General features: G+C 46.1%; 2 protein-coding genes and 1 pseudogene across 4 annotated transcripts; all 3 read left to right on the forward strand.

Annotated features, from left to right (window-relative positions):
- Positions 1–1449: 1449 nt before the first annotated feature.
- Positions 1450–2709, forward strand: LOC136518159 (uncharacterized; annotated as a pseudogene).
- A 6611-nt stretch (positions 2710–9320) lies between these two features.
- On the forward strand, positions 9321–11457 carry LOC136516291 (CBL-interacting protein kinase 19). Its single transcript, XM_066509650.1, has one exon. The coding sequence runs from the start codon at positions 9519–9521 to the stop codon at positions 11031–11033; it is 1515 nt and encodes a 504-aa protein (XP_066365747.1). The 5' UTR covers positions 9321–9518; the 3' UTR covers positions 11034–11457.
- Positions 11458–18520: 7063 nt separating this feature from the next.
- LOC136518946 (uncharacterized) lies at positions 18521–21086 on the forward strand. Of its 3 annotated transcripts, XR_010774657.1 has the most exons (6): positions 18521–18654; positions 18955–19298; positions 19393–19519; positions 19841–19918; positions 20156–20289; positions 20928–21086. XR_010774657.1 is itself a non-coding variant. In XM_066512626.1 (4 exons), exons 1-4 carry the CDS (start codon positions 19146–19148, stop codon positions 20167–20169), a joined length of 372 nt encoding a protein of 123 aa, XP_066368723.1. In that variant the 5' UTR covers positions 18663–19145; the 3' UTR covers positions 20170–20327. The 3 variants fall into 3 exon arrangements, 1 of the variants encoding a protein (XP_066368723.1); XR_010774658.1 differs by lacking the exon at positions 18521–18654 and having other exon boundaries at positions 18663–19302; XM_066512626.1 differs by lacking the exons at positions 18521–18654; positions 20928–21086 and having other exon boundaries at positions 18663–19298; positions 20156–20327.
- Positions 21087–21094: the final 8 nt, after the last annotated feature.

Consider the following 21094-nt stretch of genomic DNA (forward strand, 5'->3'; position numbering starts at 1 on the left):
CCCCCACCATAGTTCGGCCTCGACACCAACCGAGCCTTGGCCTCACGCGTAGTCAATCCATGACAACCCGCACGCTGACCGCCGCGCCCGCTTCGAGGCAGCCCTGGAGCTCCCATGACGCACAGGATCGGATGTGACCAGCACGTCGCCCCAGCGCTTTAAGGACGGACCACTCCGACGACCACGCCGCCACAGGAAAAGGCTACAGGGCTCGGACACGCCGCCTCCATTCGCACGACGCCGTATAGTTAGCACACGTACTACCCTTGTCCTCCCTTCAACTATAAAAGGAAAGGAATTGGGCCATTTCTAAGGGGAACACACGCACCCACCAAAGCAACACTCTATAACACGCACACTTCCCTGCTGCCTGAGAGCAACATCTCAAGCAGTCCGCATCACTCCTCGCCGAGACCTGTGACTAGCTCCCTCTCTCACCCAGCTTGTAACCCCCTACTACAAGCACTTCGGTGCAAGGAATACAAGATCGATCTCTCAGACTGGATGTAGGGCACCAATTGCCCGAACCAGTATAAATCTTGTGTCTCTTTACATCACCATCCGGGATCAGGAACACATGGTATAAATTTACTAGTTGGTTGAGGATCCCCCGGTCCGAAACACCGACAGGTGTAGTCTTGGCTAGTCCGATAGTTTTAATTTTACACTTGTTTCAGTCAGCCAATGTGATTAAGTTTTAAAAATGACTATTCACCCCCCCTCTAGTCGCCATCTCAACCCTTTCAATGGTGTGTGCTCTGCTTTCCTAAACATAAGGCTCTTGCTTTCTTTTATGTAGCATCCAACAACATGGCAAGATCAAGTGAAGCACCTGATTATGATCCCAATACTAATCTAGTAAGGAAAGCAAAGTCCAATGATCCAGGCTAAAAATATGCCTACTGGTAGGACCCTGCTAGGAGAGACTGGGTGACATGTATCCTGTGTGGAAATGAGGCTTCAGGAGGCATAAAGAGGTTCAAGCAACATTTGACTGGTGGATATGGAGATGTTGTCCTTTGTCCAAAAGTTACCACTGAAATCAGAAAAGAGATGGAAGCTTACATGCAAAAGAAGAGAAGAAGGCCTTTGTTCTTGGATGGTATTGAGGAAGAAGATGGGGAAGATGAAGTTATGGAGGCGGCAGCAGCAGATGTACAAGTAGGAGTAGATGGGGGTGCAACACCAAAATCGGCTGCAAAACCAAGTTCTGGGACAACCGCCAAGAGAAGGCATGCTACCTATCAATTCAAGGCTTCAAGACCTAGCAATGGCAATTCAACACCAAAGACACCAAAGACAACAAAGTCTGTTGTTGCTATGCTTAGAAGAACACCTGAACAGATAGTAGATCAAAGGCGTGCAAAGGACTTCCAACCCACCATTGAGTCTAGCACAAAGACTAAGGAGGAGAAGCAATATGTGGATTTGCAATGGGCACTATGGTTCATGGAGTGTGGTGTATCCTTTAATGCGGCAAATTCAAGGCAATTTGAAGTAGCCTGTGAGGCAACAACCCAATATGGTTCAGGGTACAAGCCTCCAACTAACCAACAGCTTGGTGAACCTTTGCTTCAAGAATGTGTTAAGGTGACAAGTGCCATGAGGAAGGACCATGAGTAGGCCTGGAAGCAATATGGTTGTACACTAATGTTAGACGGATGGACTGATATGAGAGGGTGCCACTTGATTAATTTTCTTATGAACAACCCTGAGGGAACATACTTTTTGGAGTCAGTTGATGCATCAAGTCAAGTTCATAGTGCAACAATGTTAGCTGATTTGTTACAGGAGAAGATTGAGGACATTGGAAAGGACAATGTTGTTCAAGTTGTGACCGACAATGGTGCTAACTACAAGGCTACTGGTAAGATTTTGATGGATAGGATTCCCACACTGTTTTGGAGTCCTTGTGCTACACATTGCTTGGATTTGATGTTGGAAGAAATTGGGAACTTGAAGGCATTTAAGAAACCTATTGCACGTGCTAGGCGTGTCACCACATTCATTTATAGGCATGGGAGGCTTCTTAGTGCAATGATGGCTCAAACAGGTGGGAATGATCTTGTTAGGGCAGCAAAGACTCGATTTGCCACGTCATTTCTGACATTGAAGAGTTTGTACAAGAACAAGGATGCCTTGAAGAGCTTGTTTGTTAGTGAAGCATGGATTGGGAACAACTTGTGTACAACTACAGCAGGTCAACAAGTGCAAGACATTGTGCTATCTACTGAGTTTTGGAACTCAGTAGAAGATTCCCTAAGAGCTTTAGCCCCACTCTTAATTGTTTTGAGGGCTATTGATGGTGATGAGAAGCCTGAAATGCCAGAGGTCACAACTCTAATGAATCATGCAAAAGATAGGATAAAGCTCAGCTTCAATATATCAACCAAGCAGGGCCTGCTCAAGCGTATCATGGACATTATTGAGAAGCGTTGGATGAATCAAATGGAGCATCCATTGTATGGGGCTGCACTATATTTGAACCTAGAAAAATTTTATCCTCTTGTAAAAGCTAATGATGATGCCACTATTGGGTAGCTAAGAGGTTATTTTATTGAAGTGCTTGGAAGAGTGATACCATATGTGGAAACACAAATGAAGATCAATAGGCAGGCCATTGAGTATGAAGAGCAACGTGGAGATGCCTTCTCAAACAAAATGGCAAAGGAAAGCTATGACAAAATGAGTCCTCATAAGTGTTGTTAATCTCAGCTTGCAAATTTTAGCAACTTAATTGTATTCCAAACTCCTAATATGTGATATACTTTTCATCCAGTTGATTGGTGGCGTTCTTATGGTGGCCGAGCCATTGAACTACAAAGACTTGCTAAGCGTATAGTTAGTCTTTGTGCTTCATCATCTGGTTGTGAGTGATGCTGGAGTACCTTCAATTTTGTGAGTATCCTTGTGATTAACAATTTCTATTTAGATGCATACAATCTAATTTTTTTATTTTGCTTCCCATCTGATTTTTTGTTTGTAGATGCATATAAAGAAAAGGAATAGGCTGCTGCATAAGAGATTGAATGATATTGTTTTTGTTTCATACAATCAGAAGATGAGAACAAGGTTTCAGTTTATGCATGAGAAGGTAGGCAAGAAATATGACCCTTTGGTAATTGAGGAGTTTGATTGGGACAATGAATGGGCTGATTCATTGCATGTGCCCATTCCGGGTGCTCGAGGGTCTGATGATGTCAATGAGCTCACATGGCAGCATGTTGATGAAGCCATTGGTGCATCACAAGCGCTGCAGGGTCATAATATTCCTAGGAGAGCTACTGCTACTCAATATTATAGTCATTTAAGGAATATTCCTGTTCCTGCTACTGAAGATGGAGAAGAGGAAGATGAAGTTGAAGACCCACATGGTGATGCAGAAGTGAGCGAGTGTGAAGAACATGGCAATGTTCTTGCTACTGAAGAAGACAAGGCTGCTAATCCTGATGAGTTTGATGATGGATTTTGAGTGCTAAAACAGAGATTTGCACTCCTGCTGATGGATTCTTTTGTGTCCTGCACCCTTGCTGTACTTTTGTATTGTCCTACACTTCTGTTGTATGGCTTTGGTGTAGTTGACTTAATTAGTATGCTTTAGAGTTCAGTACTTCATTCTAAGTTTGTGGACTATTTGAGACAGACTATGATGTCATTGTCATGCTCATGCATGCACTAATGCTTGCTAATTTGTTATCTTGCCTCTTGTGTATTGTTTCCTATTTAATTCTCAGCAACTGATAATGTGTTTGATTGCTGAATTCTTTAATTATCATGCAGTTTCCTTCAAGGGGTTGGATGCTACATGGGAGAAGAGCTTTTGGAAAGGAAAGAAAGGAACATAGGCTCAAGAATTGGCAACAAACGAGGTATGTATGTGCTGCACTAGTATATAAAATTCTAGCTTACAATGCCTTACAATGTGTGTATGGCGTCGCCTAGGCATCTGCCACAAACGCCTAGGCGTTGTGAAGGGGGTTGGGCGCCGTGCCTCGCCGCGGCGCCTCAAAAACATTGCACAACACATGCTCGTTATTCTGCGGCGCCTCAAAAACATTGCACAACACATGCTCATTATCCCACCAACAACCTACACCGTTCAAAATTTGCGATCACTATTTACAAACGTCCCCAGTGGATGTATACGCAGATCTGGCAACTACGCATGAAGAATCGCACTGCGCTGACAACCAAACGCAGGGAAGAAGTCGTCTCCCATCATGGAAAATTCAAAAAAGTAAAGCTGTAGCAGTGAAAGAGGAAGGGCGGGCGGAATCTAAATCACCTGCGCTGCATGAGGTGGGCGGATCCTTCTACAGGTCCTTGAGCTCCTGGAGGATCCGCTTCGACGCCATGGATCCGGTCTCCTCCTCTCTAAATCACACCTACCTCCCCACACACGATTGTTGTTGGCCTCCATTCAGCACAAGCTGGCGCCCCCTAGTGCCCAGCATGCGCTGCTCAAGCCGTCGACTAGCGCCTAGGTCGCATCGCCCCCAGGTCGTGCCATGCCGCCTTGTGCCCTGGCTTCGCTGCTCGGCCTGCCGCCTTCGCCACCGCTAGGGTTGAGAAGGGAGAGTGGGAGGGAGACGGGATAGATGGAGGTGATGACACGAAGGAGAGACATGCCTGCCTCCTTGCGCCCTATAATATCCCAGGGACATTTTTGTCAGTTTAACAAAACCTGACAAGTCAATCTTGATCAACTTGGATGGAGGTGACGGTAAGGCCAGATTAGAAATCAAAAGTTCAAGTGGGGCCAAATAGATAAGAAAATTTGTTTCAGGGTCAAGAAAGAAAGGCAAGTTTTAATCAGGGTCAAATAAGAATTTTTCTCTTTTATGTTATGATAGGCTAAACAGCTACACACTTGATACTGCTGTAGGTCTTCTGGACGATGTTTCTCCGTCTTTAGCTAGTGATAGCGAGGGGCAGCATTACCTAACGGCGTGTATCTCGCTAGATACGATAGTGGAGGACCGTCGTGGGAGGAGCCATTGCAAGGTCATTACTGGCTTGGCGTGACGAGGATGATGTCGTTTAGGTATCGTTCAATGGTGGTTTCTTTTACTTATGAAACAGTGGAGAGTTTCTTCTGTTCCATTTTTTTACTTTCCAAACTACACCTATATACTCTTATGTGCGTCGTATATGATCTGGACTCACATGATCGTGCTCATATGAGTTAGAAGTTAGAATAAGTCGGGTCTATCGATGATCGATATAGAGTTCGATTTCAAGACATATTAGGTCGTGTCCTCCGTATCTCATATGTGATCTCCATGAGTCATGGATACGAGTTAGAACAACTCATATCGGACGATGATACAATTTCTCTCAATTCTGGCGTTCCAACGTCAAAGGCCCTAAACCTAACCATGCTTTTTGAATTAGAAAAGCCCAAACAGCCAATATAGGCCTAAATCAAGCCCAAGAACTGTCGAGGCCTTAGTAAAGCCTGAACCCACCGCCCTAAGCCTAATCCACAACTTTAGCCCACCTCGGGAAATCAGGAATCAGGATGGCATTACATGATTATTATACGTGGCACAGTCACACACACACAAAAAAAACTTTATGAACTCGGCGGTGATAAAATCAGCAGCCGTGCTTGATGCCGAGATGGTGTCGTAGCAGCCGAGCGGATCCCGTTGGCCCGTCCGCACTCCGTACCGGACCTACCGTTCGTTTGCGGTCGCGGGCTGAAACAGTGAAACCGAGACCCCCTGCCGAAGCGTGAGAAAACGATCCACTCACCTCACCTAAAGATGGCAATGGGGACCCGTGATCCGATACCCGACGGGTATTTACTCCATTAGGGTCTAAATATGGACTTAACATACTACCCACGGGTACGTAAATGGACCAAACCCTTCACCCATCGGGTACGCGGGTATGGGTATGTTCCAGCAGTCCCCGTACCCGTTTACCCATGGGTGAAAAATACCTGGCCCAAAAGTGAAGAAGCCCACCAGCCCATGTAAAACCCTAGGTTTGCCAACCCTATCCCAATTGCCATTTTCCCACGGTCCCACCCGCGTGACCCGCCTGGTCGCCTGGATTCTAGAGCCGTCGACGCCTGGCCTCCCGCCGCCGAAAAAAATAGCGCCGTGTTTACTCCTCTGGCGCTCGCATCGCAAGTCTCGCTCCTCGCCAAAAAAAACGCCCCTCGTGACCTCGTCTCGGCGTTTATCGTATTCGCATCGCAGATTCACATCCTAGCGTCAGGAACTCGCCACGCCATGCCGGCGACGGAGCAAGAACGGTGATTCCCCTTCCCCTAATTCCCTTCATATCATATTCTCCCCCGCACTATTGCACTAACCAGCTCCTTCACTCCGGCGTCAAGGGACTTTCGTGTAGGTCCTGCAGGATGGTGACCGCCTGAAGCTGCCGGATACCGAGCTCGTCGATGCCGTGAAGACTCCGAAGCTGCTAGATCCGGAGGTCCAAGCTAAAGTCGCTGGCGGTGCTCCTGCAGCGGATCCAAAGAACGGCACCGGCACTGGCAGTACTCCTGCATCCAAGCCCAAGAACGGGAACGACACCGCTCCTACATCCAAGCCCAAGAACACCACCACCAAGGAGAAGAAAAGGACCGGCTGACCCCCTCTTTCTCCAGCTTCATCTCGGGAAGGTGCTGCTGCTGCTCGTTTCGGTCGCCGCCCCTCTTCTGCAGCCACATCTTCGGGTGGAGGTGGAGCAGTAACTAATACTCGGCCTACTGGTACTAGCCACAAGTTGCTGCAGCCACTGATGTAAGTAAACCCAAGAGTAATAGTGCTAGTGGCAGATTGTATTTATTGTGACTATATGCTTCTTCTAATTTAAACATAGCAACATGAGTTATGAGTTTCCAATAAGAGTTTCGGTAGCCAGTAAGAGTTATGAGTTATAAGTTTCTAATTTAAACATAGCAACATGAATTTTTTGTTTCTATAGCCAGTAACCAGCCACATCAAGGAGTTCAGTACGGAAACATTTTACATCAAGCATATAAGCAATATAGCCTTCCATTCAGTTAGTATACCCCTAAAATAACTGAATCTGCTATTGCCATATGTAAGCCATGTCCTGCATGCCATTCAATTAGTTACATATTGCTTGTTTCCCATGTCCTGCATGCCATGCCTATAATCAGTAACTTCTACATTAATCGTGACTAATGTAGAGGAGAAACTAAATGAAAAGGAATCTTAATTTGCAGAAGATATTATTATATGCTATTATTTGTCTAATTTTATGTGCTCTGGTTAGTGATGGTTGCTGTTGAATTGTTGATTTTCATGTGCGTGAATAAATTATTGGTGGGTATGGGTGACCCGACGGGTATGATTTACCCGGTCGGGTATGGATCTGGGAAAAATTCCCCACCCATAACAGGTATGGGTATTTTGGCGGCACCAAATTTTTATGGCGGGGATGAGTCTGAGGTGGCCATACCCGACGGAGATTTACCCATCGCCATCCTTAACCTCACCTGCCTCAGAAGTCACAACAGACTCCGTCAACAATGTGTCACCTCGGCACCTCCCCGGCGGTCGTCGGTCGGTGCCAGTTCGCGACTCCAAGCCGCCCGGAAACCTTCCGCCGACGCCGACGTGCACCGGCCTGGCACCAGTCTGCGCCACCCAGAACGCTCCACGTATGTCGGTTCCACCGCCGGGGCGCCACCTGTGTCCGCGGGGCGCGTAGCAAGTTGCGGTCGTTGCTTCCCCGCAACGTTTTTTTCTCCTTTCATTCAAAAAAACTTCCGTACTCGCTTTCTTTGGCTCTTTGCATTTCAAATACGCGTGCACATTTTTTCGTAAATGAATACTGTCCGTCTATTTTCCGGCTGGGTTAATATTATATATACTACTAACTTATTTTCCTTGACACACATATAACAAGTGTCTAGCCGAAATAATGAAGATCCGGGAGAAAAGAAATAAGGAAATGCAAAAGAGTTACTATGGATTAGGTACAAAATCAACATGGCGTTCCAATTTAAAATTTGAAATAAAAGTCACGTAAATCAATCCAGAAAATGTAGCGCCGTTTCATTCAAAAACTACATTGGATCATGCATGGGTCATATTTTAACGTTGGTGAATAGTGAATACTTATGACCTATTTGGATCCTTATAGATAATAGTTCTCGTTTTGGATCAAGCAAGTGCTAATAAAATAGCTAATTATTATCTGAACCTCTAGATTATAATTATCTCACTAGTTGGACCAAATAAGATAATAGTATGTAATAGTTAGTATCTTAGTAGCATTTTTCATTAGCTGTGTATCAAAGACCCTCTACCCAATAAGTAGCTAACAATTAGTTAGCTAATATATTAGATATGAGTTATTAGCAACAAACTGTTAGTAGATAATGAATCCTAAAGAGGACCCGCAGAATCCATTCGGTGGCTAGAGTTCCATGGTGAAAGAAAATGACAGAGGCAACTACAATTTTTTTTTGATGTACTCAAGTAGCTTGTGGTAGGTGAAGCCTGCAACATGACAGGTTCCACATTATCAAGATAGACGGCGATGGCTAGTAAAGAGAAAGATAGATGGTGATGGGAGGTGCTAGATGAGAAGCCAATGTCTTGACAAAAGGAGTAGGATAATGTTTATGCCATTTAAATGTGGATGATATGCAAGTAAATTAGGGTTGACGAAGATGGCTAAGAGCTTGGTATAGTGGAGGATTAACACAATAAGATTGTACTACGGAGGTGAGGATCAATATAATAATTAGATTTTACACATCCGGTGACCAATTTTTCACTACTGTTTTTGGTGTAAACAATTACACATTTACACCTCCTGTCCTAAATCATAGGTCAGATTTTGTTTTAGATAACTTTTGTTATACACCTAAATATATGTTATCAGCTTGTTTGTTTGTTGGTTTCAATCAGGGCTTATCAGTCAGTCAATAGTATTTTTCTCTCACAACGAACTAACACTAGCCGGGCTTATCAGCCCAGAAACCAACCAGCGAACAAGCCATATATTTAAAAGTTAAGGAAGGAGTACATGTATACTCTACTCGAAATGGTGTATATGATGGTAGTGGTGGAGCTGGAACAAATTTAAGGAGAGTACCCTTACCTCGTGGGTGCATAGATTTTTATTGTATGGGTGTATATGGGGTGAAAAAATAAACATCGTCACTATTTTTCTAATTTCCTGTGGTTGCGGCCTGCACCCAGAACCATGAGTATGGATCCGCCCATGTATGATGGCACACTTGCACATACAACCTCTGTAGTTGCATGTATCAAATTCTGTCGGGAGCTTGACTCCAGCAGGGCAGGACGGCGGACGGCAGGTCACAGCCAGCGCAGCAGAGCAAATAAACAGGAAGTATCCAGGAGCCGTTTGCTTGTTCGTTCCCCCTCCAATGCCGGCCACCCATCACCTTCCCCTCCGCGCGCCCCCGACCCGTGCCCTCACCACCACCACCTAATCCGCTAATCCGCCTTCGGCCTTCCCCTCCGTTTATCCGCGCGCCCGGCCTCCTCCGCTGCCCGATGGCCGCCACCCCGCCGTCGTCGCGGGACCCGTCGCCGCAGCCCCGGCGGCCGGCCTCCTCCGCGGGGCCCGCCTCCAAGCGCGGGGGCCTCCTGCTCGGCCGCTACGAGCTGGGCCGCCTGCTCGGCCACGGCACCTTCGCCAAGGTCTACCACGCCCGCCACGCCGACACTGGCGAGACCGTCGCCATCAAGGTGCTGGACAAGGAGAAGGCCCTCCGCAACGGCCTCGTCCCGCACATCAAGCGCGAGATCGCCATCCTCCGCCGCGTGCGCCACCCCAACATCGTCCGCCTCTTCGAGGTCATGGCCACCAAGTCCAAGATCTACTTCGTCATGGAGTTCGTCCGCGGCGGGGAGCTCTTCGCGCGCGTCGCCAAGGGCCGGCTCAAGGAGGACACCGCCCGGAGGTACTTCCAGCAGCTCATCTCCGCCGTCGGCTTCTGCCACGCCAGGGGCGTTTTCCACCGCGACCTCAAGCCCGAGAACCTCCTCGTCGACGAGCGCGGCGACCTCAAGGTCTCCGATTTCGGCCTCTCGGCGGTCGCCGATCAGTTCCACCCCGACGGCCTTCTCCACACCTTCTGTGGCACGCCCTCCTACGTCGCCCCGGAGGTGCTCGCGCGCCGCGGCTATGACGGCGCCAAGGCGGACATATGGTCGTGCGGTGTCATCCTGTTCGTGCTCATGGCTGGCTACCTTCCTTTCCATGACCAGAACCTCATGGCGATGTACCGTAAGATTTACAGGGGGGAATTCCGGTGTCCGAGATGGTTTTCCAAGGATCTTAGCAGTCTATTGAATCGGCTTCTTGACACGAACCCAGAGACCAGGATCACCGTGGCTCAGATAATGGAGAGCAGGTGGTTTCAGAAAGGGTTCCGACCGGTCAGGTTCTACGTCGAGGATGACCAAGTGCACAGCTTGGCAGACAGTGAGAATGAGGTGCCGGAACTGGGGCCTAGTGAGCCGCCACCTCCACCTCTCCCACCACCACCACAGAAAGAGGACGATGGTGATGATTCTGGATGGGAATCAGACTCGTCTGTAGCATCCTGCCCAGCCACATTGTCATCAGAGGAGAGGAGACGGCCTGTTGGATCTCTCCCACGGCCAGTAAGTCTAAATGCGTTTGATATCATATCGTTCTCAAGGGGATTCAATTTGTCGGGGTTGTTTGAGGAGCGAGGCAGTGAAGTGAGATTTGTCTCAGCACACCCCATGCAAACAATTATAACAAAATTGGAGGAGATCGCAAAGGTGAAGAGCTTTGCAGTTCGGCGGAAGGACTGGCGGGTGAGCCTGGAAGGCACGAGAGAAAGCGAAAAGGGTCCATTGACAATCGGGGCTGAAGTATTTGAGCTCACACCAAGCCTTGTGGTGGTGGAGGTGAGGATGAAGGCAGGGGACAGGAAAGAATATGAGGATTTTTGTGAGAGGGAGTTGAAACCTGGGATGCAGCACCTCGTGCACCATACAGCCTCTGTTCCTGATATACCTTCTGACACTGAGTAGCTTAAAAGGCAGTGTGCTCTTGCTTTGAAGGAATATGAAAAGGAAATTTGGATTGAAAGGATGCACCTTTCTGTTTCAGTCTAAGCATCTGTGCAGGAAAATGTTATTCATAGATTTCCTTAATTGTTTCTTTTTGTTAATATTCTTTCCACAATCAATGATGTTTTGTGATAGTAGTTGTGTGCTAATATCAATCATCAATCTTTTTAGTTGGAAGTTTAAAAGTTGTGGCCATTTCACTACAGAATTATCAAAGCTATAACTCTAATGTTATTAGCCATGTAACTGTGCTACAATTATGTACATTCGTTCTTGTACAAATGTCATCTGTAAATTTCTTGAAGAAGGAATATTGGCCTTGGTGTGTACATACAAAAGACTAAAGAATGTAAAATTTGTATATTCAGTTATTTTTGGGTGGGTTTATGAACTCTGGAATCAAAGTATTAGAATTAAAATATTCATTGGTTCCCTCCTGTGCAGCTTCACCACTTTATTAATTGAAAAACATTGTATTGGATCCAATTATAAAATGGTAGGCGGCTAAAAGTGTGAATTCTCTGAACTTTGTTCCATTATCTAAAAAGTGTAAATTCTCAAATTCGGTGTTTTGCTTCCTTACTCATACTTATATTATGGTTTGTAACTGTGTACAAGGTTAAATAGTGTAGCTTGTATATCCTGTGGTCTTTTCGGGCTTATGGAACAAGAGTCCTTGTAGAGTTAGAGTGACCATTGTTTTGTTGCTATTGAGCTTAACTAATTCAGTTACTGAGAACATTCTGTTTGATCCAAATTTAATAGGAGATGGCTAATATTCCCTCCGTTGTAATTTATAGGTCGTTTTGGCATTTCTAGATACACAACTTCTATTGTGTATCTAGACCACATTGTATATCTAGGTGCATAGTAAAATCTATACACCTAGAAAATCCAAAATGACCTATAATTTGAGACAGAGGGTGGTAGTAAGAAGAACTCAAACTTGTAGCTTGTAGGACAAGTAAATGATGGTGGAAAAGCTTGTGTGGAGACTGCGGACACAATCATTACCATATTTCTAACCAACTTTGTTTACTGTTTTTTATTGAATGCAAAATTGCGTTGTTTCTTTCCTCTCATCTAAGCTTATGTTGTTGTAAGCGAAGTTCAATTAGAAAACAATGTTTCCAGGCGGTTGAGTTTCCTTTTCTTGCATGGTTATAAACCTTGGACTCCCTTGCATTTGTGATTTGGTTTGCAGAGGCAAGAAGAAGAGTTATAGTAAGTGGTCTAGCAAAACTTTTCTTTTCCTTTTTGGTGGAGGAATTGTTGTGCTAAGTATCTAGTGGTCGGTTGGTTGTCATGCACCCATTTGCACTTTGCACCCTGTTGTAAGCTTTGGGGGATCCCCCTTCTTACTACTGGCAAGGCTCCGTTTAGATGCGGAAATTTTTGGCTTTTGGCTAGTGTAGCACTTTCGTTTGTATTTGACAAAAATTGTCCAATTATGGACTATTTAGGCTTAAAAGATTCGTCTCGCCAATTACGGGCAAACTGTGCAATTAGTTATTCTTTTTACCTACATTTAATGCTCCATGTGCCGTAAGATTTGATGTGACGGGGAATCTTGAAAAATTTTGGATTTTGGGTGGGATCTAAACATGGCCTAAATAGAATTAGGGCGACATGTTTTGCTAATCTAACTAAATGGGATGGCTAGATGGGTGCCTCGGCTTAATTTTGGTGACAGCACGAAATTGATAATCAGGTAGCTGATATTTTGCAGTGCTCGTCTTTAGAATTATTCTTTGCAACTTGACTACATGCATCAGTCACTAGAGTAATTGTGGAGGATAAATATTCTGGTCCACTCTTGTCATGTAGTGAAAAAATGGTCGGTATACTTAATTTGTAGTTGTCAGGCTAAGAATTTGTTTTCACACCTGTAGGCTGTAGCCTGTAGGACGAGTAATTGATGGTGGAAAAGCTGTAAACTGCGTACACAATCGTGTACCATATTTCTAATGAACTTTGTTTACTGTTTTTGATTGAATGCAAAATTGTGCTGTACTGCTGATTCTTTCTTCTCAACTAAACTTATGTTGTTTTGCTCAAAAAAAAAAACTAAACTTATGTTGTTCTAAGCGAAGTTCAATTAGAAAACAATGTTTCCAGATGGCTGAGTTTCTTCTTGCATGGTTATAAACCTTGGACTCCCTTCCATTTGTAATTTGGTTCACAGAGGAAAGAAGAATTATATTAAGTGGTCTAACAAAACTTTTTCCCCTATTGGAGTATTGGTGGAGGAATTGCTGTGCTAAGTATCTAGTTGTTAGTTGGTTGTCACGCACCCATTTGCACTGTGCACCTGTTGTACGCTTTGGGAATCCTCCCTTCCAGCGGCGAAGCCGATAACTTTGTACGAATCAGTGGAACCCTGCGTATTCCGGCCAGCTACGACCCCATCAAATTGAGTTCATGAATCTGTGCGACCCCAGCAGCAGTTTAGTCTAGATTCGCCGCTGCTCCCTTCTTACTATTTGTGAATAGAATAGGACTTGACATGTTTTTGTTAATCTAACTAAATGTGATGGCCAGATGGGTGCAGCTTCATTTTGGTGACGAGGCGAAATTGATAAACAGGTAGCTGATATTTTGCAGTGCTCGACTTTAAAAATGTTCTTTGCAACTTAACTACATACATCAGTCACGAGAGTAATTGTCTGAGGATAAATATTCTGGCCACTCATGTCATGTGTGAACAATAGTTGGTATACTTAATTTGTAGTTGTCAGGCTATGGATTTGTTTTCACCTGATGTAAAGAGTCATCCATGACTAAGATGTTCGGTCACGGAGTTTCTTCTTTTTACAGCATATAAAGGGCCAATGTTTAGTAAAGTCACTTCACTAAGGAAAAAGAACACAGTACATTGAGTTCAAAGGCCAACTTTAATAAAGTCACTTCATAAAGAAATGTAGTACAATGAGTGAAATCAATTAATTAATTGTGATAGTGAAATATACCTAGAAATATCATGACTTGAAAACAATTAGAATTTAAAGCCAAAATGAATGCGTGGAGAAAGCATAGTGTTTTGATACACTGTTTCACAAGTGTCTCATTTTTTTGTTTGAATTACGTAAATATTGAATACTAATTCCTTCTCATTTTAACAAAATTAAGTTTCACAAATGCAGTTATATCTCCTTCATTGGTTTTGTAGGTATATTTTATTTCTTAGGCCTAAGGGTATTTAGGTATAATGCAAAATATCCGGGTATCGATTTTGTAGGATATTTCCTGGGAAACTCATGCAGTCATGTGTCAGAGTGAACAACCCAAATTAAGTTTCACAAATGCAGTTATATCTCCTTCACTTGTTTTGTAGGTATATTTTATTTCTTAGGTCTAAGGGTATTTAGGTATAATGCAAAATATTCGGGTATCGATTTTGTAGGATATTTCCTGGGAAACTCATGCAGTCATGTGTCATAGTGAACAACCGAGTGGAACTTCTATTCTTTTCTCTCATTAATAATTCATGTCGTGCTATGTAATGCACTACAAGAAGTCAAGCCATCTGTTGCTTTAGGTACTTGCAAAGGACTTGATACTGCTGTCTCAGACTACAAGCACGAGCAAATGAATAAACCACGAGCATGTGCAAAGTCAAGTGCAAATGCTAGTACTTCATTGAAGCTATTGTTTTGTTGCAGCCTGTTTTATGCTGATTTGAAGGAGACTAATGTGTGGTACTATTTGTATATTTCTACAGGAGTAAACAAATTGTGCCTCATATTGAAGCGAAGAATGCCCCCCTGATTCATGTCTCATTACATTTACTGGACTAAGATTACTTCCTCTGGATAACAGCTGAAATTATGATCCAGTAGTAGGTGAGGTCCATAGTGTTTGGAGTTCTATTCTGGACTTGTTCTTGTGATGAGTTGAGGCTAACATGCATTGTAAATTCCTATTCTACTTCTGACTAGAGTCCTTACTTCGATAGTGAATGAGATGTAGCAACTACTAGAATTGTTTAATAACTTTAAGACTCAGCTAGATACTCTAAGCTGAGGGGTGTTTATGAGTTGGATAGCCCACTTGTAAGCTGAGGTGTCAACAAGCAGTTGATTTGGTCTCTGTCAGAGCAGCTTAATTGGCCCTCCTACTGGTTGCAGGTTTTGAACGGTTCGAATGTTCAATGGTCAGTTTTCTTGAGCTCACTGAAGCTATTGCCGGAGCAGTTTTCTTGCTGTCTGCTATGTGTAGAATTTCCAGAACCTTGAATGGTGCCAGCAGGAGGGGAAGTGCTGCTGGAAGCTGCAAGGAAGATACTTTTGGCTGAAAGAAATGTATTTCTTTTTGAGGAGAGCCTAACAATCTTGTGACCAAGCAAGATTATAGTTGATGACACAGAACGGATGTAATGCCCTAGCCCGGAAACACAGCTAAGATCCACTCTACACGTTGAATGGATCACACCTGCTAATTAACTCTCTTGCACTTTCGTCCTCGTTTCGTGCAAAAGGTTCGAACCGGAGTTAACAGCTTCAAAGACCGAGACTTTTAAGTTGGTCCGGTACCCTCCAGGTTCCGATGTGGGACTTAAGTTTCACAGCTACAGTACTAGTCATTCGCCCCAGCCCATCCGACCGGCCCAACTTGGCCCATTAGCGCACCCTTAGGACTCGACGTCCTCGTCGAAGGCCGAACCAACCTACCCAAACGGAACAAATGTCCAGGATCGACTCTCTTGGCCCACGTCCATATTCCCAGCTCCCCCGCCCAAGTGCCATGCTCTTGCAGAGCCATGCGCAACCAGTCCGAGCTCCCGGGCCATATGTCCGTGAAACCTCGAGAGTTAGCTCTGAATACCATTTGTAATGCCCGACCCGAGATGACGAGGGTCGAACCAACCTACCTGTCCGAGCTCCCGGGCCATATGTCCGTGAAACCGCGAGAGTTAGCTCTAAATACCATTTGTAACGCCCGACCCGGGACGACGAGGGTCAAACCAACCTACCCAAACGGATTGACTCTCTTGGCCCACGTCCATATTCCCAGCTCCTCGAGCCAAGTGCCATGCTTTTGTAGAGTCATGCGCAACCTGTCCGAGCTCCCGAGCCATACGTCCGTGAAACCGCGAAAGTTGACTCTAAATACCATTTGTAACGCCCCACTCCGGGAAGACGGCTACACGTTGAATGGACCACGCCTGCTAATTAACTCTCTTACGTTTTTATTCTCACTTCGCGCAAAAAGTTTAAACTAGAGTTGATAGTTTCCCAGACCGAGACTTTTAAGCTGGTTGGGTACCCTTCAGGTTCCGACTAAATTCCGCAGCTACAGTGTTCCATGATGCTACAGTTGCTCACATCACCTTATCGCTGCAGGACTCGGTAATTTGGCCCAGTCCATCAGACCGGCCCACTTGGCCTATTAGCGGGGTCTCACAACGGAGAACAGGGAGGGTTAAATAGAAAATGTTCTTCCGTGTATTGCGGAAGTTCAGCGCTCATGCAGCCACGCAGCATTGATATTTTGTTAGATTAATAAAATACCGCCTTTATGATGATCATCAATCCCTTTTTGGCGCATTTTTTTGTCCATGAATTTTTATCTGTTACCCCCCTTATCGATCTCCTACTTTTCAAAGATTCCAGTCTCTGACAACGATGGACTCACCTATTCGGACATTGAGCAGAAACAGCTTGCGGATTGAGGGGGCCCCTCATCGTGTCGACGAAGAAGTTGACACCTTCACTCCAGTTCGTGCAAGCTCAGCAGCAGCACAGCTGTTGCAAGTCACGGCACAGTTCAACTGGGCATCGAGGAAAATATTCCTTGCTCCTTAAGAGAAGAGAAATCATTAAATCAATCACATTGACAGACGCGAGACGCCATCAGCGACGTGGGGGCCCGTTATCGACGAGCCGTCAACACCTCGCTAATGGCGATCTCATCTCGAAGCTAGTATTTTTTTTATATTTATATATATATTTTAAAAGAAATCACCTAGTGGCGATGGCGATCAATCATGCACGCGGCGCGCTGCTGAAGATATTACCCTACACAAGCCGGAAGTGCTTCCCGAGCGGCCAGGCCGTCCACGTCACCCCGATATCCTCTGACCGTTTGATTCTGAGATCAACGGTGGAGGCTGATCCTACCTCGTCCAGAAATATCTGTTGCCGTCTCTATCCGCTCCCTCCCTTCCTCCAGAAGCATCGCCGCAGACGTCGGTTCCCTCGACGTCTCCGCTCCCCCGAGCTTCTGTCCGCCCCCTCCCACCTCCGCCGCCGCTCCTCCCCAGCGCCGGTGCTCCTCCCCTCCCCCTTCCCAGCTCTGCCTCTGCCTCCGCCTCTCCCCATCGTCGTCGCCGCCCCTTCCGAGACCAGCAAGCCCCAGCGCGGCTGTACGGGTGCAGCCGTCCCGGCTAGGGAGGCCTCCGACGCGAACCAAGTGGAGGTGCATTGTCTCCCTTCATTCCCTTCCTCTACCCCTTCCCGTTCCCCTTCCCCTCCCCTTGCTGGCATCGAGGACGGGTGTGTTCAAAATCAATGGTGGGTGGGCTCAGTTTCTCAGCCACAGACGCTGCGTTTCTCCAGCGCAGAACGGGGCGGGAAGACGAAAACCCCAACGCCGCCGCCTGCCGGAGTGGAAAGGGGTAAACCCGCCGAAATCGCATCCCACCCCACCCCACCCATCCGATTTCGATTCGATTCGCCGGTGGTGCCCGCAGCGGAGGGGATGGCGAGCTCCTACTCCTTCCCACTGTTCGAGCCGGCAGAGATCGAGGCGGCGCTGCACAGCCACGGCATCGCGCCCAGCACTAGCCTCTACGCCGAGGACATCGTCCACCCTCAGCCCGGCTTCGTCGCCGAGGTCCTCTATCTCTTCCTCCTCAACTTCGTCGGGTACGCCCCCGACGCTCCCCTCGCCCCGAGCTGTCTCGTCTCACCTGGATCCGGCCTCATCTCTGCGTTTGCTTGCTTTGGGGGGCATTTTGCTTGTTGCAGCCACGAGCCCGACCAGCAGCTACAGTCCAGGCGCTGCAGGTGGTCGACAACCCGGAGCACCACATGCGCGCCCTACGGTTGTCGCGGATCTACAAGAGGGCCAACGCCTTCCTCCAGTCCATCCAGTTCCGAGACCTCAATCTCCGCGACCTCCTCCGCGCCGACGGCCCCCGTGTCGTCCTCATCCTCAACGCCCTCATCAACTTCCTCCTCTTCAGGCGGGACAAGCTCGCCTTGATCGAGCCCATCGTCCAAGAGTACGGTGCGCTTGACAAACGGCAGAGGGAGGTCAGGGCTAAGATCGACGAGGTCGCGTTCCCATCCTCCTCCTTTACATTTTCCTGCCTTCTGTACGGGGAAATACTTAGGTTTTCTCTCCCTGTGTGTGTTTTCTTTTTGGCGTTTTGTTCCCTTCCATTTTCCACCTTATACAGCTTAGCAAGGCGAAAGAGGAACATCTGCTTAGGGAGCAGCTGGAGGCACCCATGGTCCACTAGCTCGAGAAGGAGGTCGATGCCCTCAAGCAGAGGCTTCATGATTACAACAGAGAGCAGTTGTCGCTGCGCGTTGCATCAAAAGCCTTGGACGAAAAGAGAGAAGAGACGCTGAGGAAGGTGCTGATTCCTGTCTTGCGTTGCATTTTTCCTTCCTTTTGAATAGAATGGTACTTGGAGCTTTTCCTTGGTATGTTTTTATTCTTGTGTTCTGTGTGATCCATGCAAAACAGAGGTTTACAATGTGGGCTTTTGTTTACATATGTCAACTTTGAACCTCCTGCATATTATGGCTGCTGTCAATAATCTTGGCACTACTACCTTGCTGCCTTAAGCTACAACACCGAGTAGATTTCTTATTTGGCGTATTGCTGATACCTTCTGTCAATATATTGTTATATTTTACTAGCTTTTGTGCAGTAACAAAGGCCGACTGTATAGCTGGGATTCCCGCTTCTGCCTCCTCTTCCCCTTCCCGACGTTTCGTCCCGATCCCAGACGCCTCTTCTCCCGCAGGCGTCGCCCCCCGCCGCGTCCGCCCTTCCCTTCCTCTCTCTCCCTCTCCCTCTCTCCCGACCTGGTGGCGTGCCGGCCGGGCCAAGCGCCACCGGATGGCCGCGCGGCTCGCTGCCGGGGCCACGAGGCCACCGCGCCACGAGCTGCCGGCGCGACGGCGTCCCTGGGCTGCGGCAAGCGCGTGCGCCCCCACGGTGGCCGTCCCCGGGCACAGCACGTCCCAAGCGGGCCTCCCTGTGGCCACCGGCGTAGGTGCCGCCCCGACGCCGCTTCCTGCCGCCGGTCCGCGGCTCCTGTGCTCGGTATCATTGTGTCGCTAAGATTCCTTTTTGATACTGACAGGAATTTGCACTCTCTCAGAAGTACCACAAGGAACTGCTCCGGTTGAAACAAAACGACTACACAAAAGCGCATGAACTTCTCGAGCATGTTTACATGGACCAACAAATAACAAACACTGATGCCTCTGGTGAGTACACTCGCATTCGATTTTCTTGCCTTTGGAGGATCATTTAATGCTCATTTCGTCTTAGTTCAACAGCTCAATACAAAGCTTTATTCCCAGTTGTTTCTCGAGTAGTTCATTCTCTGAACAGATACTTGATTTGGCCATATCTTTGCATCCATTATTCTGTTTTTTTTCCCGGTTTCTCTACTCCAGTGACAGTGCATGTAATATAAACCTATGCACCATCCTCGGCTCTTTGAAACCTTGAACAACATATGTAATATGCACATCTTAGATTTATATATCTACCTTCTTATTTTTTATAATCTATATATTCTCCAGATTCGAGGTCTTTTTGCAACCTGCCTGTGTGCGCGATGGCGCACACCTACTTTCTGCTACCTTATTCGGGAAACAAAGGTATTTTCCAATCTCTCTGTTGACTTTTATTGTTTAGTTGAATGTAGGCTAATAGAATGAGTTCGCATTCATACAGCTACCCACCTCAATTTACATCTTACAGTGTCTATCATCTCTGCTTTCATAAATGTTGGGGCCAAACCTCAAACTGAGAAATTGTCGACGTCTAACTTTTTGACTGAATTTAAATTCAATTACTATGGTCTAAGTGGTGCGATTTCTTTTCATTGGTTTCAGGCTTATCTACGTAGCCCATTTCAACAATCCACTGGTGATATACAGCGACAGCTGAACAGTTGGAGAAAGAGTATCTGATCTGACGGATCTCGTTTCTGGTTCACATATAATTTGATTGGCAGTTTATTTGTAAGGTATGGCTGCCTGCTTCTTCAGATCTATTTCACGATGACTTCCGTACATTCAAGTATGATTGAATAAATTGGTTTGGCTGCATGTGTCTTCCTGAAAACAACCTGTTATTACACACTGAACAAAACCTGCATAAACTGGCACAATCTCTCTTGCTCCCTCATTTTTACTTCTTAGATGTTCAGTTATGAATGGCCACAGCACAGTGAGTGAAAAAAGGCACTACTATTAATTGTGCTGCAGGTAGTGACTTGCTTTGCTTAATTTTGCACGCTATTTTTTTCCCAAAGTGCGTTACTGTTCATCAAATATTTAAGAAATCACCAAGAAATACCTGAGTTTGTAGGAAATTGTCCCCTTTATCCGCTATAGCTGCTCAACAACTAGATGTTAAGTGTACAACACTTTATCTTGCCTTCTATTATTTACGTCTAGCACTTCTATTTTGCTTCCAAGCCAAATTCTTTCTCTTTTTTTGCCACACAATACCCTTCTTCTATGGATGAATGCTTCCCGTTTATTTTAACACCCACAGACCTATCCATAGCCTATGTCCACTGCATTTGCTACATTTGGTTGACTTAGAACAATTTATGTATCCTCTGCTCATAATACAGCTGTTTGATTGTGGTTCCTGCAGGTTAATACATATGGTTCTAATTCCAGTTACGCCAAAATCAGGCCGTCCTGCCAACCTATTTGGCTTACATATCTAATCGTATCTAATTCTACATGTTTTCCTTCGCTCAATTCCATGGAGTGTCTCAGTTTACATGGGCATCCATGTTCCATTCCAACATTTGCCTT

The sequence above is a fragment of the Miscanthus floridulus genome, chromosome 17 (assembly GCF_019320115.1).
Source record: "Miscanthus floridulus cultivar M001 chromosome 17, ASM1932011v1, whole genome shotgun sequence".
Taxonomy (NCBI): Eukaryota; Viridiplantae; Streptophyta; class Magnoliopsida; order Poales; family Poaceae; genus Miscanthus; species Miscanthus floridulus.

What these genes read in the sequence shown, in the direction of transcription:
- LOC136516291 (XM_066509650.1), top strand. Translation starts at nt 9,519, where the DNA reads ATGGCCGCCACCCCGCCGTCGTCGCGGGACCCGTCGCCGCAGCCCCGG.
- LOC136518946 (XM_066512626.1), top strand. Translation starts at nt 19,146, where the DNA reads ATGGCCGCGCGGCTCGCTGCCGGGGCCACGAGGCCACCGCGCCACGAG. An exon ending in GCCTCCCTGTGGCCACCGGC is followed by an intron (nt 19,299 to 19,392) that starts GTAGGTGCCGCC and finishes TGATACTGACAG; the next exon opens with GAATTTGCACTCTCTCAGAA. An exon ending in AACAAACACTGATGCCTCTG is followed by an intron (nt 19,520 to 19,840) that starts GTGAGTACACTC and finishes TATATTCTCCAG; the next exon opens with ATTCGAGGTCTTTTTGCAAC.